Source organism: Hippoglossus hippoglossus, chromosome 10 (genome assembly GCF_009819705.1).
Source record: "Hippoglossus hippoglossus isolate fHipHip1 chromosome 10, fHipHip1.pri, whole genome shotgun sequence".
Taxonomy (NCBI): Eukaryota; Metazoa; Chordata; class Actinopteri; order Pleuronectiformes; family Pleuronectidae; genus Hippoglossus; species Hippoglossus hippoglossus.
In genome coordinates this window covers 911392-931008 of record NC_047160.1, presented here as the reverse complement: position 1 = coordinate 931008, position 19617 = coordinate 911392, and the positions used below count along the sequence as shown (strand labels likewise).

General features: G+C 40.4%; 1 protein-coding gene across 1 annotated transcript; it reads right to left on the bottom strand.

Annotated features, from left to right (window-relative positions):
• Nucleotides 1–488: 488 nt before the first annotated feature.
• Nucleotides 489–19007, bottom strand: trappc11 (trafficking protein particle complex 11). Its single transcript, XM_034598744.1, has 30 exons — nucleotides 18727–19007; nucleotides 17401–17629; nucleotides 17027–17196; nucleotides 15399–15469; nucleotides 14967–15081; nucleotides 14747–14846; nucleotides 14511–14584; nucleotides 13711–13807; nucleotides 12664–12797; nucleotides 11329–11470; nucleotides 10413–10506; nucleotides 8543–8622; nucleotides 8195–8273; nucleotides 7643–7697; nucleotides 7229–7374; nucleotides 6597–6658; nucleotides 6192–6324; nucleotides 5782–5912; nucleotides 5316–5441; nucleotides 5026–5219; nucleotides 4762–4910; nucleotides 4461–4582; nucleotides 4222–4341; nucleotides 4006–4071; nucleotides 3367–3523; nucleotides 3129–3240; nucleotides 2180–2271; nucleotides 1875–2008; nucleotides 959–1126; nucleotides 489–876 (listed from the first exon to the last, which is right to left on the bottom strand). Exons 2-30 carry the CDS (start codon nucleotides 17605–17607, stop codon nucleotides 832–834), a joined length of 3375 nt encoding a protein of 1124 aa, XP_034454635.1. The 5' UTR covers nucleotides 17608–17629; nucleotides 18727–19007; the 3' UTR covers nucleotides 489–831.
• Nucleotides 19008–19617: the final 610 nt, after the last annotated feature.

Genomic DNA, 19617 nt, shown 5'->3' with positions numbered 1-19617 from the left:
GCCAATGAAAAGCCAGGGGCAAGAGTGTTGGCTACTCATAGATCAAACAGCGGCCTCCAGTGGAGCCTACCAGAACTTCCCTCACCATCACATCTGGAAACGCGGGCTTTCTAGCACATTTTGTCAGAAAGCAGTCATGCTGCTCCGCTGGAGGTCTACACACTGCTGGGTATCCTGTCTTCCATTTCTCATCTCATCTTTTTATTTCATTGCGAAATAGTACCTCCTAAAATATTAATGTTCACTTTCATCAAACAAAACAGACTTAAGGCAAAGCTGGATTCTGATGTACAACAAACCATGTACAGTTTACTTTTAAATCACTATGTAGTTGTGGTGAATGTAGCTGCTCTCGACTTTGTTGCAGTTACATTTTAAGCCTGAATAAAAGTTGTCTGTTTTTGGAGCAGGTACAACTGTCCACCATTTTTGATTACACACTAAAACAAAGTTGACTCTGTGTATAGCAAATGCTTAAGTTACACAAATTTTTTCCATCACTTTAGTTTAATCAAACCTTCATTACATTCAGTTACAATGTATTACACTCTACCCAAATTTCCATATACATCACACAAGATTAATACAAGATTTTTTACTAAACATGAACATCAGAATATCAGGTTTCATTCACCAGCCTCATGTCATGCTCCCATCACGTCATCACATTCACTCACAACACTACACTCCTGATGGTCAATGGATGCTTTTCCTGGTGTGTTTTTACACAACAATGTAAAACAAATAGTGTTATTATTGTCATCTGTGAGGACTCATACATCAAGAACAAGCAGATTTATTTCATATTACAGTCAACAGGTTGTGTCCTTTTTAAGCTGCAGCAATGGAGGCATCATCCAGCTGTCGACCCTGAGGCTGAGGAGAAACAAAGAGGAAATTATCTTTACATTCACAAAACGATGACTGAGGTGTTATCTCAGTGGTGTGTGTGTGTTACCTTGACAAAGATGCGCTGAGGCAGGAAGCGTCTCAGTGTGTGTGTGTTGGTCGTTGCGCTGCGGGGTAGGCTGATGTTGAGCTGGGGCAGTGTTTGGTAACCAGCCATCAGAGGGTAGTAATTATACAGCATCTGCTGCTCAGAGCCAGGGAGGATACGGAGACGCACCTGCAAACACATTCAAACTCCACATGAATGCATCTTCTTTTTCATGCATTTGTTACTCAAATACATACTTTCAATTTCCAAAGGGTGAACAAAGGCTGCATCAGTTAAACAGCCATAGTATGAAAACTGCAGATAGATTCAAAACCGTGAATAAAGTGAAAGTGACATAAAACGGCTCAAGATCTAGATCTCTCCAGCATAACTTCTCAAAGGTGAACACATCCTCCTATACAACATGTATAAACAGATTAAAGTATACGATTAAATATAATTACATATATTCCCCAAAACAAATGTATCTGTTTGCCTGTTTGTTTGGTCTTTTTCAATCTGAAAGCTGTGGATCAAAAGTTGGTCCCGGTCCAGATCACTGCTAGATAACTTGGTAACCATGGAAACCCACATGTGCATGAGTTGTGGTTTGCTTCTTTCCAGTACAACATCATTTAGTAGTACCTCACTAAAAGTCTGTGAAACAAACATTTACTATTCCCTGTTATACAACTGAACTAAACATCTCACTCTAGTTGTTTCTTCAGGAGCTGATAAAAGGTTCGCTGCACATCTTCTTGCAAAGATTTGTTTCAAGTAAGTCAGTGTGAAACTGACAAGAACCAAAAGCAAAAATGAATTATTTTTTCTTGGGTTCAGGCGTTAGTCTATTATTAGCTTTGACCCAGCTGATTGAAATGCAGTTATGTCTTCTTTAATTTGCCAAATCCTTATTTAAAATAGAGCACAGCTGTACCTGTTTGAGTCCAGAGAACATGAAGGCATCAGAAGGTTCAACAGCCATCTCCACCTCCTGCACCACAGCTGTTCTGTTCTCTATGTGGTAACGAACTGGTAGAGACTCTCTGACTCGGCCAAATGAGGGTAAATCTACACCAAAATGAAACAATACATACAACATAACTGACATGTACAGTAGGTGCAAAACAACACCTATAAGATCAGAGCCATTAACACAAAGTATTATGTGCACAAATGTTTCAAATGTGTTACATTTGTGTACAGTGAGTGTGTTATTCCTTGAACTGGGAATATACTGACCAGCGTGGATGTAGAGAGGGACAGACTCCAGGATGACATGAGGTAGAGTGACTGTCGTCTGGATGAGAGGACTGTCTGCACTGGAGGGTTTCCTGTCCAACATAGTAAAAACAGAGTTAACAAACCAACGCATCTCGTGTGTGTGTGTGTGTGTGTGTGTGTGTGTGTGTGTGTGTGTGTGTGTGTGTGTGTGTGTGTGTGTGTGTGTGTGTGTGTGTCCTGGTATTAACATCCCTCCTGAGTAATCTGATCACTAGTGGTCAGCACTAAGTACAGGTCTGAACACACGCAAATGCGTCTTTAATGTGTCCTGTGTCCGGTCTCTCAAACCATATTTGGCGGTGATCTTGGGCCCATATGAAGGATCGCCTACTCAGCAGACGTCCTCTGACCCATTGCAGTTTAAAAGTATTTTTACGCTTTTCAGTGTCCATATGTTGATTTGTTTGTAGCCACCGTCACAATATCAACACTGACCACCAAATAATGATTGATACTTTTTTGATACTTTCTTGCTACGCCGACACACACACACACAAGCACATTGTCATCTGACACATCTGTAAAGTCAAACTGGGTAAAACAACATCATTTTGGGATTATTTGCATATAGAGCAGGGAAATGAGATCCAATTAAAAGTGGTCACCGGAGACACATGCGGGATGCATCTTAATGCCAGGTGTGAACACACACACACACACTTGATGCTGTCCACTTGTGATTGGATCTGTTATGACAGATGTTAAGACCAGATCTGACCAGGGCCTCAGGCTACCATTGGGGAAAATGTTCATACTAAAACTAATTAATGGGGCACCGCTTGTCCTGTGTGATGATGCCTCTTAAACTGTGAAAAAGCAGATTTTCAGGTCTATAGTTATGGTGGGGTTGGGGCAAATGTCCAGGAAATAATAGATGTCCATGTATTATTCCTGTGTGTGTGCGTACCTCCTCCATGATATCAAGTACTGTCCTGTAGCAACCGTGTTATTGCTGTTGGTCAATGGTGGACAGCGGAGACAGAAGCACTCACTGGCAGACTCACCTTCCTGCAAAACCACTGCACACGCACACAGAACATTACAGCCATGAGATTTACATATCACTATTTTTATTGGAATAAATAATAACAGCTATGAATGTAAAAGAAGTCTCTGGAAGAGAATTTTAACAAGTTGTCAAGTACCTTCCTGTAGCTGTGAATGAAGCTCAGGTGTGTTGCTGGTCATAGTAAGGAGCTGTAGAGAGGAGGAGGCCAACAGAAGAGGCCAGGGAGATGAGGAGACGATGTCTGTCATCAACAGGAAGGGAATGTCAACTGCTACTCGATCCAATGGCTCAAACTGCAATCACACAATTCAATTTTATTTGATTTGTATAGCGCCAAATCAGATAATTAGAATGTAATCATTACACATTATCTCAAGGCACTTTATGTTGAAGGTCGAGACTTTAAAAATGATAGAGAAACTCAACAGTTCCCACAATGACCAAAGTGCTTTTGGTGACTATGGAGAGAAAAAAAATTCACATTCACAAGAACATGAGGTCTTCTAACCTTGACCATTGCCTTTTAACCACTACACTCTTATCAGTTCACCTTTGTGTCCAAATTATCATTTGTCAAATTTGAAGGAATTCTAATTCAAGGCATTTTTGAAACATTGTGTTCAAAAGAATGGGACCGTCAGACAGACAGACGAACAACCTGATAACATAATGCCTCTGGATACTGGCTGTCCCTGGTGCACAGGCATAAATACCTAATTTATTTAAACAGATCCCTTCTACACTTGATTTGCTAATAACTGATAAGGCTACACACCTTGGTGGATACAAACTTGACAGACACTTCAAATGGGACCACAGTCTCTATGGTAACCGTCTCATCCTGAAAGACAACAAAACAAGAGAAGAGTAAACCAAGTGAAAAACAAAGTACTCAGTATCTAAAATAAAAATAACAGAATACATAGAAAGCACTTTACATTTATATGGAAAATGTGTTGTTTCTGCCATTTAAAGGAGAATGAGGTTATACCTTATGACATTTGCAGACAATCTGTCGTCCTTCCACAGTGGTATCGATGCTGTAGGCCACATGGAACAGGAACACCCGTGGTCCAGTGGAAATACACCTCACATATATACAGCTCTCCAACTAGAAACAAACACATACAAAATCATTTGTGTTTATAGGTACAATGCACAAAACATTGTGTTCTATGAGTTTCTCAGGAAAAACAAACCGAGAATATAGGCTTTTAAATATGTCCGTACCTTTTCGCCTGGTTTCAGGTCACCCAGAGGGACGTCAGGAAGTAAAGCAGGTGCAGAATCATCACAAACCTTTGAGCCATCAAATGTAACATGTGTGGTCTGGCTTAGGTTGGCATCCTGGCCTGGACAGAAAAATCAAGACGAACATAAATGTATGTAGTCTTCAATGATCTACACTAACTAACATTTGAAATAACAAAAAATGTTATCATTCTGGTGGACAAGACAAACTAGAATAACTGTGCTTGTAATGGGAGCTTGCTTTTCTAACAGTATTTCTGCAGTACTTTTATCAAAGTACCTGGTTTGAGGCCAGCTGTTAGTTTTACATCCTTTGCCACACCCTCCTCCTGTGATTGGACAGTGAGGCTGATGCAGTACATTTCGTTGTTGAGGGCAGGAGGCTGGTGGCTCAGCTGAACTGTGATCTTTGGAACTCTTGAGATGATCCTTAACACACAAACACAAACAAACTTCACATTTCAAATTTCAGTCGCACTAAGTGCAGAGTGGCCAAAAACTAATAGAAATACTGGGTTTGTGTAATATCTTAACCAAGGCTTACATGGTGCTCTGCTGCATGATCAGGCTGTCCCAATCCATTTCTGGCCGTGTCTCAACGGCTCGCCCCAATCGGCGTGATGACCTACTGGCCAGCAAGGCTTCATGGGTAGAGGCTGCATCTCCACCTGCCCCTCTCCAGCTCAGAAACACACAGCGGCCAACGTCACTCCCCAGCATCACCTCAATACCTGTCATCTACATAAAATAACAGAGTTACCAACAATTACCAACAATTACCAACAATTACCAACAATTACACATGCACACGCACACGCACACGCACACGCTTACCTCAATCTTCTTGCCAACGTCTTCAGTCTTTGCTACAAAGCTGAAGTTGTAGCATTTGGTTTTCCCTGGCAATAAGTTCATACTCTCCTGACCTGACGACTCCACCACACACCACTGGTTGTACTCCTACACACAAACATAACATTTTTTAGCATTTAAGAAAAACAAATAAGACGTTTAAATGTAAACATTCAATTTGATGTCAGGTTCCCCTTGTGCTACAATCTTGCACTTGATGTGTAGTATATCCTTATTATAATTTTTCTTTAATGTTTGCACAAGGTCCTTAATTTATTTTGGAAATAAAAACACAAGGTAGATTAATGAAGTACTGTAAAGTACTGTGTGACTGCATCTCACAAAAAATGCAGCTACTGGTTATATAACATAGAACACACCAACTCAAATGTTGAAATATAGAACTCTGTATGTGCTCCTTGTGCCTTTCGTATGTTTATGTGTGTACCTGGTTACTGAGGCTGACGGCAAGCTTGTTAAGTGATAACGGATGAGGACAGTCAGCTCGGAGGAAGACCTGAAGCTGGATGGGCTGGTCTACATGGAAACTGGGAGAGTGGAACTTGGCCTTACATTGGACTGGAGTCAGAGAGAAAAACAACTGATTATGCATCTACTGTACACACAACTGTGAATTTAATAGGGTGAGGGTTAGAAGTCTGTCTTTAGTTAGAATTAATATAACTTCTAAAAAAGAAAACTTAAAAAGAGATGTACTCTTTAAATGACACATTGTTGTTGTCATTAGTGGCTAACCAGATTTAAGGCAAGGAGAAAAAGTCATTAAAGAGAACATATATTTCTAAAAGTCATAAGTTACTTTGAATAAATGTATGTGTGTAATTGGTGAACACTAACTGAATGGTATGTAGTCCTGCACTTCTATGGTGAGGTCATTTGATCCAGCTAAAGCCATGCGGTCATTCCACAGCAACCTGGCTGCACTGACAGAGGCTGGATCACACTCTGGCTCAGGATCAGGAACCTCATTCTGGGGACGGTGAAACAGAAGGACAGGAAACATTTGAACAAAGTAAGAGAATACACTTAAACTGTCCTTGGTCACCTTGGTCTGGACTAACTTCATAACATACACAACAATTCTCTGAGGCCTTAACAAAGCCATTTTACTTCTTCCATATTACTTCTTCCACAGTATTTTTACAGTTTTGTTGTATAGTCTTATTGACCTCATATATTTTTTCGTTGTATCTCAGCATGTTTGGTAGAAAACCTGTGTTGAAGCAGATTTAGTCAGCTCACCATCATGGCTTTGATGAGATTCTTCTCAATCCTTCCCTTTTGTTCTTGCTTCAGTGTTGATGCTAGAAAACAAGTGAAGTCACTGCTTTAAGTATGGTTAGTTTGGAGCACTAAAACAGTGACTGCCTCAGATTAAAAACATATCAATGTTATCATTTCCTAAATAGGTCAGAGCCAGACCTCATTTAATGACTTTTTTTTTTACAGATCTCAAATAAATAAAAAACAATGTGCACTCAAGCGTTATTAAGGAAAGGACAGACAACATGACTTGTGGCTGATGCCCTCATTAACAACATGCTGCCTATCAACAATGTGAGGGTTTTAAAAGACAAAAATACTTTAGTACTCTTTAGATTTGCTCTTTTTGTGAAGTTCTGTTGTTTTAAAAGGCCATATTCAGAATTCATTATATTCTACAGTATATTCTACTCAAGAAAACATCTGGCCATGACACAAAGACGATTTTGGGAATCACAGCCACAGTAGGTCAGGTCAGAACCATCTCAAGTTAAGTTAAAAAGACTCAAAACAATGAGTTGAACAAACTGGATTTTATCCATCGTACAAGAGGTAGACAATGGTAATGCGCCCCTGAGGTCTCAGTATTTGTTGGTATCCTGGTTGCTTACCTCTGCCCAGCAGCTCCATGCAGTATATGATGTAGTCTTTGACACTTGCCATTAGATAAGCACAGCGCAGAGCAGTGGTCAATATGGCTGTCAGGAGTTCCCACCATCGCTCTGTACGATAGTCACACATCACATAGTCCAAAAGCCTGATAACATAACACACATATGTTTAATGAGGAGAGATCTTATTCACTGATTTTCGACCAGACTCGAAGCTACACATGATACGTTTTAGTGAGTGACAATTAATTTAAACGCTCGTCTTTTATAAAAGTGCTTGAAGTTTGCAATTGTTTGGTCAAGAGCATGAGAGTTTGAACTACAAAAACATGACCTCCAGCTGTTTCTGTAAACACTGACATGGATATCAGAGCACAGAAGTGTCATTTACAGACAAATGTGTCTTTTCCTTACTTTAGGGCTTTGGTGTAGTCCTTAGCATGGTAGTATTCCTCTCCCATTAGCACCACTAAGAGACAGACAGATAAGTAGCATTACAAGGTGGACTTAGCAAAACAACAAAGATCACCAATCATCAGTCTGAAGATGAGCTGTGGTCACAAAACATCTACATAAGTGTTATATTAATTTCCACAAGTGAAAATTCAATACAATGACAGCAAACAGATTGGTGTAAGTGTATGCAATATTGAATATGACCAAGGGTTGGTCTGAGACATGTGGAACCAAATTATATTAGCAGTGTGAACAGAAATGTGTCCTGGGCCAGATTGAAGAACCACCTATGCAGCTGATGTCCCCTGACCTGCTACAGTCTCATGATGAACAGAAAACCTTAAACATGTCTCAGTGTTTCATCTGCATTGATTTATTTGTGGCCACCACCACAATATCAACTCCGACCCCCACTTATTGATTTTACTATTTCCCAATGTTCACATGGGGAAAATGTCATCTTGTTGTAGAGGTATGCAGCACATTGATTGAGAGCACAATTATACTCACTGAGGTGACTCTTCATTCGGGGGCACTTGTATTTCTTAAACTGGGCAACAGCATTACTGAGAAGTGCTATTATCAGCTCCTGTAGAGGCAGAGCCAGAGATAGGAGCATGCTTTATTACACAGAATGCTGAAGGGGGTGCACACTGCAGGGAATATCAATATGTAACAGCAGAAGGTGCATTATTTTAAGAGTGGGCAGCACACAGTAATGTATGCCTCTACAAATAAACGTCATCATTTAACAAGGGGCAGTCAAATTAATAAAACCAAAATAATATGACATATCATAATCACATTTAAAGCTACAATATGGCCACAGCTATATATTAAGGGAGTGTTTGCACTTACAGAATGTGGTACATCTCCCTCTTTGATCTGCAGAGCCAGAATCGCTGTCTTTTCCTTCTCTGCATCTGGAGGATCAATACCTGAAGTACAAGCATAACAAAGTTCATGTACAGTGGGGCAAAAAAGTATTTAGTCAGCCACCAATTGTGCAAGTTCTCCCACTTAAAAAGATGAGAGATGCCTGTAATTTTCATCATAGGTATACATCAACTATGAGAGACAGAATGGGGGGAAAGAATCCAGGAAATCACATTGTAGGATTTTTAATGAATTAATTGGTAAATTCCTCAGTAAAATAAGTATTTGGTCACCTACAAACAAGCAAGATGTGTGGCTCTCACAGACCTGTAACTTCTTCAAGAGGCTCCTCTGTCCTCCACTCGTTACCTGTATTAATGGCACCTGTTTGAACTCGTTATCAGTATAAAAGACACCTGTCCACAACCTCAAACAGTCACAATCCAAACTCCACTATGGCCAAGACCAAAGAGCTGTCAAAGGACACCAGAAACTAAATTGTAGACCTGCACCAGGCTGGGAAGACTGAATCTGCAATAGGTAAGCAGCTTGGTGTGAAGAAATCAAGTGTGGGAGCAATTATTAGAAAATGGAAGACATACAAGACCACTGATAATCTCCCTCGATCAGGGGCTCCACGCAAGATCTCACCCCGTGGGGTCAAAATGATCACAAGAACGGTGAACAAAAATCCCAGAACCACACGGGGGGACCTAGTGAATGACCTGCAGAGAGCTGGGACCAAAGGAACAAAGGCTACCATCAGTAACACACTACGCCGCCAGGGACTCAAATCCTGCAGTGCCAGACGTGTCCCCCTGCTTAAGCCAGTACATGTCCAGGCCCGTCTGAAGTTTGCTAGAGAGCATTTGGATGATCCAGAAGAGGATTGGGAGAATGTCATATGGTCAGATGAAACCAAAATAGAACTTTTTGGTTAAAAACTCAACTCGTCGTGTTTGGAGGAGAAAGAATGCCGAGTTGCATCCAAAGAACACCATACCTACTGTGAAGCATGGGGGTGGAAACATCATGCTTTGGGGCTGTTTTTCTGCAAGGGGACCAGGACGACTGATCCGTGTAAAGGAAAGAATGAATGGGCCATGTATCGTGAGATTTTGAGTGAAAACCTCCTTCCATCAGCAAGGGCATTGAAGATGAAACGTGGCTGGGTCTTTCAGCATGACAATGATCCCAAACACACCGCCCGGGCAACGAAGGAGTGGCTTCGTAAGAAGCATTTCAAGGTCCTGGAGTGGCCTAGCCAGTCTCCAGATCCAGATCTCCCTCCATAGAAAATCTGTGGAGGGAGTTGAAAGTCCGTGTTGCCCAGCGACAGCCCCAAAACATCACTGCTCTAGAGGAGATCTGCATGGAGGAATGGGCCAAAATACCAGCAACAGTGTGTGAAAAGCTTGTGAAGACTTACAGAAAACGTTTGGCCTCTGTCATTGCCAACAAAGGGTATATAACAAAGTATTGAGATGAACTTTTGTTATTGACCAAATACTTATTTTCCACCATAATTTGCAAATAAATTCTTTAAAAATCCTACAATGTGATTTCCTGGATTCTTTCCCCCCATTCTGTCTCTCATAGTTGAGGTATACCTATGATGAAAATTACAGGCCTCTCATCTTTTTAAGTGGGAGAACTTGCACAATTGGTGGCTGACTAAATACTTTTTTGCCCCACTGTATAACCAACACCTTTCTAACACCATGTCAGAGACACTTACTCCTGAACAGATGATGATTTTGCAATGCAGTGCCCTGAATTACGTCATTCTTTTTTCACTTTCTTTTGTGTAAGCATTACTCCGTCATTGGAAAAAGAGTGTGTTTGTGCTTACTCTGGTGTCCTTGTCTCCATGATCTCTGCCCATAGAAGTCCAGTGCTCCACTTTGGGTGTCCAGTGGGTCAGGGGAAGGATAACTCGCTCCAACCTATTATCAAAAATAAATTTAAAGTTAATTGGACATTCAACTAATATAGCTAAAATAGCATCAGTCGTTCATTTCAGATTTAAGGTGGTGAATAATATGTGCAATATTCTTCTGCAACTGAATATATTAAAAGGGATAGTTCACCTGAAAACGATGCTACCGGTACTTATTGCGAGTTCTCGCTGATCTCATCTCGCACACCCTTGGGCGAGAGCTAATGTGCAGTGAGTGCGTGCAAACGTGAACGTGGCCCCAGGTAGGACGATAACAGCGGACATTCAGGCTAAAAACATGGTGTAAATGATGCCTTTTCGAATCGAATATGAATGTCGGAGCTTGCGGACACTTGCGGATGACATCATAGGAGCAGTATGGAGGCATTTTATGTTGTTTTTTTAAGTTTGAAGTGGTCCCCAGTTACCTCAATTGTATTGGAGTTGGCTGCAACGCTGTTTACCCCGGAAATTCCAAAAGTGTTTTGTGGATTCAAACACATCCACCCCTCCATCGACATAGTAGATAATGAGCGAGTTTTTGTGGAAACTGTCCCTTTAATTAATCAGCTAACACAAAGCTATGCAAAGTTAGCAACATTAAGTAGGACCTGTAATATGTTTGCACACTCCCTGCTCTGATTGAAACAAACAGTATATGTGCAAATGATAGGTAGCTTTCATGTATATTATTAGTAGTGGTACTAGCAGCAGTAATAGTACCAGTGTAGCAGTAATAGTTGAGATGATAAATGTCTAGTAGTAGTACTAGCAGTACTATTACTTGCAGTAACAGTTAGGGAAGTTTTACCAGCAGCAATATTGTCACCTGACAGAGCTGTTGAGCCAGCTGCTTCCTCTCCTGGCTGTAACAGGCAGCCTGCTGGTAGTAGAAACCAGGGTTCTGGGTCTGGATGGCTGTCAGACCCAATTTTATCGCTTCATCAAACAGTTCGCCAAATGACTGGAACCTGACAAAAAAATAAGCATGAACAAAAAGGAAGAGTTGAGTCCTGAACTTTAGACATTAGGGGCAGGCAAGCAGGGATAAGGACTAGATCCTGACATTTGTGTATGGAAGACTGTAAAGATAACTGTGCTTTTACAGTATTGGTCACAGGGTTTTCCCTTTGAAATTTGCTCTGGTGAATCAAAGTGGCTGAAGGATCATTTGCATCATAATTGACATAGGTGCTAAATGTGACCATGGTCCTCTAATAATAGAAGTAATTAAAAAACCAGGGATTACTGATGCTGCTGTTATAGACCGAAAGTCTCTGTGCAGCAGCAGAGCAGAGTCTCATCACAGAGTAGCAGAGTCTTGTCACATAGGAGGAGGATTTGTTTTAAAGGATGTAAAAACATTGTGGATGTTTTGAGAGAGCAAGCAAGAAAGAGCGTAACAGCAGGGCAAAAACAACTCGACAATGAAGCAAAGGCAGAAAACACTAAGTTACAGATTCTTTAAAAAAATACTGCAACTGAAGGTGTGTGCCTCCGCCAACTAGGGAAGTTTACGTCTACAAAAACTTTTTTTCCAGACTCATATGAGGTCACTGTGACCTATGACCACTGAAATCTAAATTAGTTTATCTTTGAGTCCCAGTGGCCACTTCTCAAAGTTGAAGAAATTCCCTCAAGGCAGTCTTGAGACATCACATTCAAGAAGCCAAAAACGTAATTTGAGGCCACCATGACCTTGCCATTGGACCTTTGACCACTAAAATCAAATTATTTAATCCGTGTGTCCAAGTAAACATGTGTGCCAAATTTGAAATAATTCCCTTGATGTTCCTGAGATATCACATTCACAATACAAAACATTTCACAGTGACCTTGACCTTTGACCATCAAATTCTAATCAGGTCATCCATGAGTCCAAGTGAATGTTTGTGCCAGATGTAATGAAATTCACATTGGGTATTCTTGACATATCACGTTCACGCGAATAGGACAGATGGATGGACGGATGGACAGACAAACCGAAAACATAATGCCTCTGGCCAATGGCTGTTTCAGGCATAAAAGGGGCCTAGAAAACGTTCAGATCATAATGAAACTGTTTCAGGACAAATTAAGACTATGACAAGTCAACACAGTTTAGGTAATTAATGGGAAATACTTTCTTCAAGAACATTCAAAGGTGCATGCGCTTGTGTCTTACTGTTTAGACATCCATGCAGCGTGTTCAAAGGCCAGTTCAGCACTGCCAATCTTCTTCTTACACAAGTCGATGTGCTTCCTGAACTGGGCTATAGCATCTAGAGGAGTGTTGTGCTGGAAACACAGACGACAGATCTACACAGACAATAAAGGAGAAAAAGAAAAAGTATTGAAAAATGCATCTAGAATAATTATTGCATTATATATTTTTATGCGCAAACTTGCTTATTCTGATTTCAAGTTCTCTGCATACACAACTGTGACTGATTGTCAAGAATAGTATAGGCACACCTCACTGAAGGAAAATGTTTCTGAGTGAACCTATAGAACTTACTGCTGGGCGATCTACCATGAGCATGTTTGCCAGAACCAGAATATACATGTTGGTCACACACAAAATTGTTTGTTTTTTTCAGTTTGGGTCACTGGGTCTGTTAGACATTGTTAAAACAATGTTAATTAAGGTAGATACATCTTTTTAGGACTGATGCCAAAGTAAAATACTGTTAATTTCAAGTCTCCAACATTTTTCCCACTGGCCAGTAGATCCGTTTTACTGGCTCCTTATTTTCACTGGTCCAGCAGGTAAACATTAAGATAACATCATGAAAATGATTGAATCATCATTTAATAATTACAGAGGCCTTAGTAGCAGTCATGCTCTGAGTATTAACACTATGAGGAGCAGATTTACTACAGCTATGACTCTCATTTAGCTTCAGCCTCGTACACTGATGATGTACTGGGATCCCACGTTCCCTCCGTTCTTAGAGAATAGTGACTGTCTTCTCACAAACAGAAAGATCAATTTCAGCTCTTAGCCCAGTATGAACCTTTAGTGGTCCCAGGCCTTCAGTTTGGTCAAATCCTGATTAACCAGGGGCCTAAATTTATGTAACATTATTGCATTGTTGTAACCTTTCTGTCTAAAAATTGTGAGTGAAATTGAGAGCCCACCCAGGGATGACTACTGCCCTCACACTCTGTCATCCCACCAGTGGCAGTAGGAACATTTTGAGTCACCAAAAAAAACAAACAAGAGACATACCTTATAGTTGATGAATCCAGCCATAGTTTTGATTTCTAACATGTTGGTCTCGTGGGCTCTGAGCTCATGGACAAGGCTGTATGCAGTTCTGTAATACCTATAAAAACACAAACACACTCAGCAAGGTAACACTTTGACAATGATAAGCTCAGGTAAAGAGCAACCATTTATCATATTGTTTTGGTCTGAACAAAGAATAAACCAAAAGCACTTGGTTAGTTAAATTGTTGAACTCATGAAGTGGAAGACTTTAAATACTTTAAACAATCGAAGTAAAATTTCTATCTATCAGTTTTTCAGTCTTCTGTTTTACACACTCTTGGGGAATGATGGTGGTAAAAAATACAATAAGAATTGTGTAATAATGGCAGTGTTTCATGAGAAATAACACTGTGAAAATTGTTGTCATTATTTTAGAAGACCTTTAGACGACTTTCTTACTTTCTGAGGCCTGAAATATGACATCAGGTTCAGGTGCTCCACTCAGAAGTTAACCCATCAAACATTGAGGGCGTATTTGAGATCTGATCACTTGCATCGTATTCAGAGGTGGTCTGAGATGCATGTGGCCACATTGCAAATATACTCAGATGACATCCTCTGCCCGCTACTGATTTTTTATTTATTTGTGGCGACATAATGATTTCCTTTTTGTTTTACTGTTTCCAATGAGTGATGTCTTCTTTCATTTTAAAGCTGTGAACAGTGCACTGATTCAATGAGCATCTCCTTACCCCTAAGAGCTGATCACAGTAATTTGTCAGTGAAAAACAAATGTAAATTATTGGCTTGAGACTCACTTCAGAGCGTTCTGCGTGTCCTGTTTCAGCTCACTGAAGAAAGCAATCTTGAACTGGTGTCTGACAAACAGCAGCTGGAAACACAGAGAGGGATCTGACATTTAAAAGTTGTTTTTACTTTATTGCTTGTCTTCCATTTGAGAAAATGTGTACAGTGTGAATATGCTGCATTAGATTGGACAGATGTTCAGACTTTCTCCACTCTCAATTAGTGGGTGTAGTGTGGTTGTACATACCTGATGTGTTGTCTTGTTAAGGAACTCCTTATGGGATTTGACACGACGAATCTCAGTGTAGTAGTACGTTTGAGCATGTTCATAGAAGGCATTCTCCAACCTGCAGGATTAGTCATTTTCTAAATCAAACCAGTTGAGTGCTGAATTACAAACTTTAGTTTCCAACATTACCCTCCTGCCCCATCGGTGGCCATGCAGTATCAATTAAATAGTTAATTACCTTATAATGTAGCCCACCAAGTGGTCAGTGTGCGGCAGTACGAAGAGACTCTTGCCTGACAGATCACACGCATTACAAAGAGCTGCTGCTCTCTCTGATGCTACCAGGTCCTCCCCTGTACACACAAGAATACTGATGATTTAAAACCAGTCAGAGACAGAGAAGATTGCAATGGTTTTGTTATGATCACAAAACACATGCGATAAAACAAAAATGCACATTCATGTTTTTGAAGCTGCTTTTACTTTAGTATGTCTAACAATCCCAGGGAATGAAAGCAAGTACAGTTTTTTGTCATTCAGTAGTACAAAGTTGTTTTGTAAGACTACCAGTCAGAGAGTGACTGGTAAAAACTGCACATTCAGAGTGAAACTTATGTGGATTGGACATGTCTAGTTTTATAGGATTCAGTGGAGGACTTGAGGTCTATACCTGGAGGTAGAGGAGTTTTCTTCTGGATTAGAACCACAGCAACCTTGGTGTTCCTGCCCTGAAGACTGGTCCTAAAGACAAACAAACAAAGCACAGATATCTGCAGGAGGAATTTACAGTGGTTGTGTTAATGCTCAGCATGTGCAGGGCAGTCCCTCTCAATGCTTCCCTGACTACCTTCTGTCTGTGAATTGGTACAACGGGGAAAACTACAATTAGTGCCAAGAGTTATATTTAAGACCATGGGAAGCAGCATGCTAAGAAACCAAACAAAGTGATGTGTTTTGTCTATCAATTTCATCTGCTCCATGTCAGTCCTATCAGCAGACACATGCACACAACAAACATCATTCAGAGCTGCATTGGTCGGAGTGTGCATGTGTGTGCGTGTGCGTGTATTAAATTTATTCAAATACAAATTATTAATCTACTAATCTTTTTGTATTCATCTACTATGTTAATACACATGACTTAACTTGGTATTAAGTGGCATTGTTTACACAGAAAAGTTGTACAACCCCTGCATGTACATGCTATCAAGCATTGGATTGTTTACTTGTCAGTACAAGATCACTCACAATGAGCTGTGCTTGTTCCTTAGAGCTCTTTCTGCAAACATCTCTCACCTCAAAACTTAGTGCTCACTATTAACAGATATTCTGTACATATATAAATTGGTAAAAGGCACTGGAAAAAATGAGCAGAGTCCATTTTCTAAACAGAATAAACAGAGCAGAAAAGTAGGAACAAGATGGTAAGTTCACATTTAGAATCCTTGACACTGGGTTAATGTATCGTAAATAAATAAAACACTATAACTGACCCAATGAATCTTTGAATTGAAATGAATTGTCCCTCACTGAATATCACGAGTGGACACGCATGACCACATTCGGAGGTGGTCTGGGCCACATATGTCCACATTCTTTTAGCAGTGTATATCTGTCCTGGGCCACATATGAAGGACCTCCTACTCAGCTGATATCCTCTGACCCACAGATTCACCATGAATCAAACTTCTTGCTTCTCTTCTCGTTGATTTGTGTGTGACCACCACCACAATATCCACACTGATCACCCCATAATAATACTTTCCTTAAATTGGTCAAATCTTTCTTCACAGTGCAGCTGCACGGGATTCATTCAGACTCATCTCTCTAACTCTGTTTAGCTCGCATCCTGCTGACACACGCATCGGACACACTTGTGTACTCAGACTGAGTAAAAACAACATAACTTGGTCTTCGTGAGAAGAAATGACAACATGTTCGTAGGGGAGGTGAAATCCGATCTGAGATCCGATCATTAGACGCATGTAGGTCCACATTCAAATGCCAGGTGTGAACACATGCACTCAGAGCTGTCCACTTGTGATCGGATCACAAAAATTGTCTATTGCCTATTGAATAACTCACCAATTTCGAGAAAAAAAGAAAAGAAATCAAGCTAAAACCATATTTTTATATTTAAATGTCTCTAAAAAAGGATCTATATCATCTTCGGACACCACACTAATTTTCTTTTTCTACAGAACAGACCCACACATATACAAAACATACATGAAAACTATGCAGAAAAATGTCCCAATCAATCCCAAAGAAGCAAATGGGTACAGAAGGTAAACTGACCTGACAATCTCCACTTTAGTGGCACATTCAGACTGTTTCTCTTTCCACACTGGATCGTCCCAATCCAGTTCATAAAAGAGAACAACCAGAGCAGGTACCAGGTTCAGATGTTTATTCATCCAGCCTGTTTTCAGGATGCCTTTAGGGATGTACCACTCATAGGAGGTTCGCTGCATAGACAGAAAAGATACATCTGTTTAGAAACATTGAGAAAAACATCCTTCTCGCACAAAAAAAATTGTTTTGGTGTTTTAAACATCTGCACAGACAAATGCACACAGTGACTGTGTTACAATTGCATTACACTTTAGTTTGTTGGGACATTCCTTTCAAACTTTTTACAAACTTTTCATTGAATTCTATCTGCCACTCACCTTGGTGCGACATTTAGGGTACTCATGGTCTCCTGGGAGAACTTTGAAAGAGATGGGGACTCTGTCTGCACGACGGTTGGCACAGAAGGCATCCCAGATGGCTCTGTGCACAGCATTGTACACCACATCCAGGCCGGTCAGAGCCACAAAGGCCATGGGCCGACAACATAACTCTGGAGGAAGCTCCCACTGGGAACCTGCCATCATGATTGTTCACTAATGGATACACCTTCACATGAAAGAGCAACAAACGGAAAAGAGGCACTTGATTAAAATGGGACATTTCCGGATTCCTTCGAGTTAAAGTGAATGAAGGATCGTTAGGAACAGAATACAACAGAAAACAATACAGTAGAACACATTAAGCAGGCATAACCACACTGTGGCAACACATTCAGGCAGCTTTTCTGTACATCCTCTGAAAGTCAGTGTCTCCAGTGTTCTTCTGCAATAAATGTGTGTTCAATCATCCAACAAAAGGTTTCAAGGGATATTTTTGTGTAAATGTATCTTATCCCAAAATAATTTAATTTTTCTTGTTTTCTTTAATCACTTCAACGTTGTATTAATAGTGGGTTCACGAGGCTCTGATTTTAAATGTTTGTCAGTACTTAATATAATTCCAATGCTGTTTCAGCAATTGCAATTATGTACAAAGCAAAACAGCCTTTTGCAGAGAGCAGCTATAACGTAGTAAAACCAAATTGTACATTGATGAATCGAGTATCAATATTCTATTGCGTTTCTGTTTCTACAGCTTGGGAAACTGATGATGGTATTGGTAAGTAAGGTTCTAAACTAAAATAATATATATAAAATAAATCGAGTGTGAGAGATCAGTGGAATGCCATTAGAGGATAACAACAACAAACGCTCATCGAAGAACCGGACGTGAACAGACAGAGGCTTTGTAGAGAGCCACTTGCAGGTCACGAGACCAGGGTGCTAGCGCTAGCTGTGCACAGGGGATCTTGTTAGCTCCTAATGCTGCAGTTGTGTTTGACAGGTTGGTCTTTGAACGGTGACACTTGTTTACATCGTACAGGCTGAGCTCAACAAGCGCACCTCTACTGGAGCGAACATGTGAATAGACACTGGGACATGTATTATCCATGAAACAATGTGCTGGAAATTCAATCAGCGGATGACATGCAATATTATTACAAGCAGTGTGTAGACATGCAGACCGTTAAGACGAAAGCGGAAGTTAGTTAACTTCACTCGGCCAACACTACTAGCATTGCTCTTGTCTTATTAGAATCTTCGAATCGGTTCTACAAAATTGAATTAAATGTGAACGTATGGAAACATTACCCAGCAACTTACCTCATTACTTCAAGTGAACTGGTAATGCTAGGTACAGCTAGCCTGGTCGAGCTAGCAAGCTGCTCTCCACTGTTCCCAGTCTGCGTTAGCAAGAGGGCGAGGTTGGAAATGTAACTAGCATATACACATCAGGTGCAGTATTAGGCTGTGTGACGTGGCTTCAATCAAGTCCCAGCTCTAGTCGCCATTAGACAGCTCGTCACCGATGTCAACATCAAGGGATAGTTCAGCAGCTGCTGTTGAGGCAACATCCGGCTAGCGAACTAGTTAGCTGCCTGTGGCAAAACCAACACTTCCGGCCTGACTTTTCAAAATTAAACGGCTATGCACAAACTTCATTGTTTGCAATTGATTACATTAATGATTTTAACAATATTGGCATATATATCCAATAAAGATGATCGATTATCGAATTCAAATTTCAACTGGAATGTCTATGAACATTGAGCATTTGATATGCTTAGCGCTAGAGGAAATGAAATAATATGAAATGATAAGCTGGAGAAAATGTAACTACTATGATTAGTTTTGTATGATAACAGTATGACGGCTGTAGCCCAAACGTCTTTATCGTATTTACCACGGGAAACTGTTAACACGGTAGGTTAAGTCAAATCTATGTAGAATGAACGTTCTAAAACAGCAATGGGTGCTGGCCAAGGTGCTGTACAATCAAATAGCAAAAAACTAACAAAAAACACATACAAAACAACACAATAAAAACACCAAACATGTAAGTCAAGCTGGATTGATGACATCTTGAAGGTTACGTTAACACTACCCCTGTGTGTGTGCGCAATACATATAATAGTGTAATAGCATATAAAATAATACATTGAACAAGGCTGTGGCATGAGATTAAGGCAGCTTTTCAGAAGGGGCAAGTATTTG

Coding starts and splice junctions, on each gene's coding strand:
- trappc11 (XM_034598744.1), bottom strand. CDS start 17,607: ATGATGGCAGGTTCCCAGTGGGAGCTTCCTCCAGAGTTATGTTGTCGG. Junction 4,072..4,221: donor TTGTCTGCAAATGTCATAAG/GTATAACCTCAT, acceptor GTTGTCTTTCAG/GATGAGACGGTTACCATAGA. Junction 2,272..3,128: donor TACTTGATATCATGGAGGAG/GTACGCACACAC, acceptor TATGTTGGACAG/GAAACCCTCCAGTGCAGACA.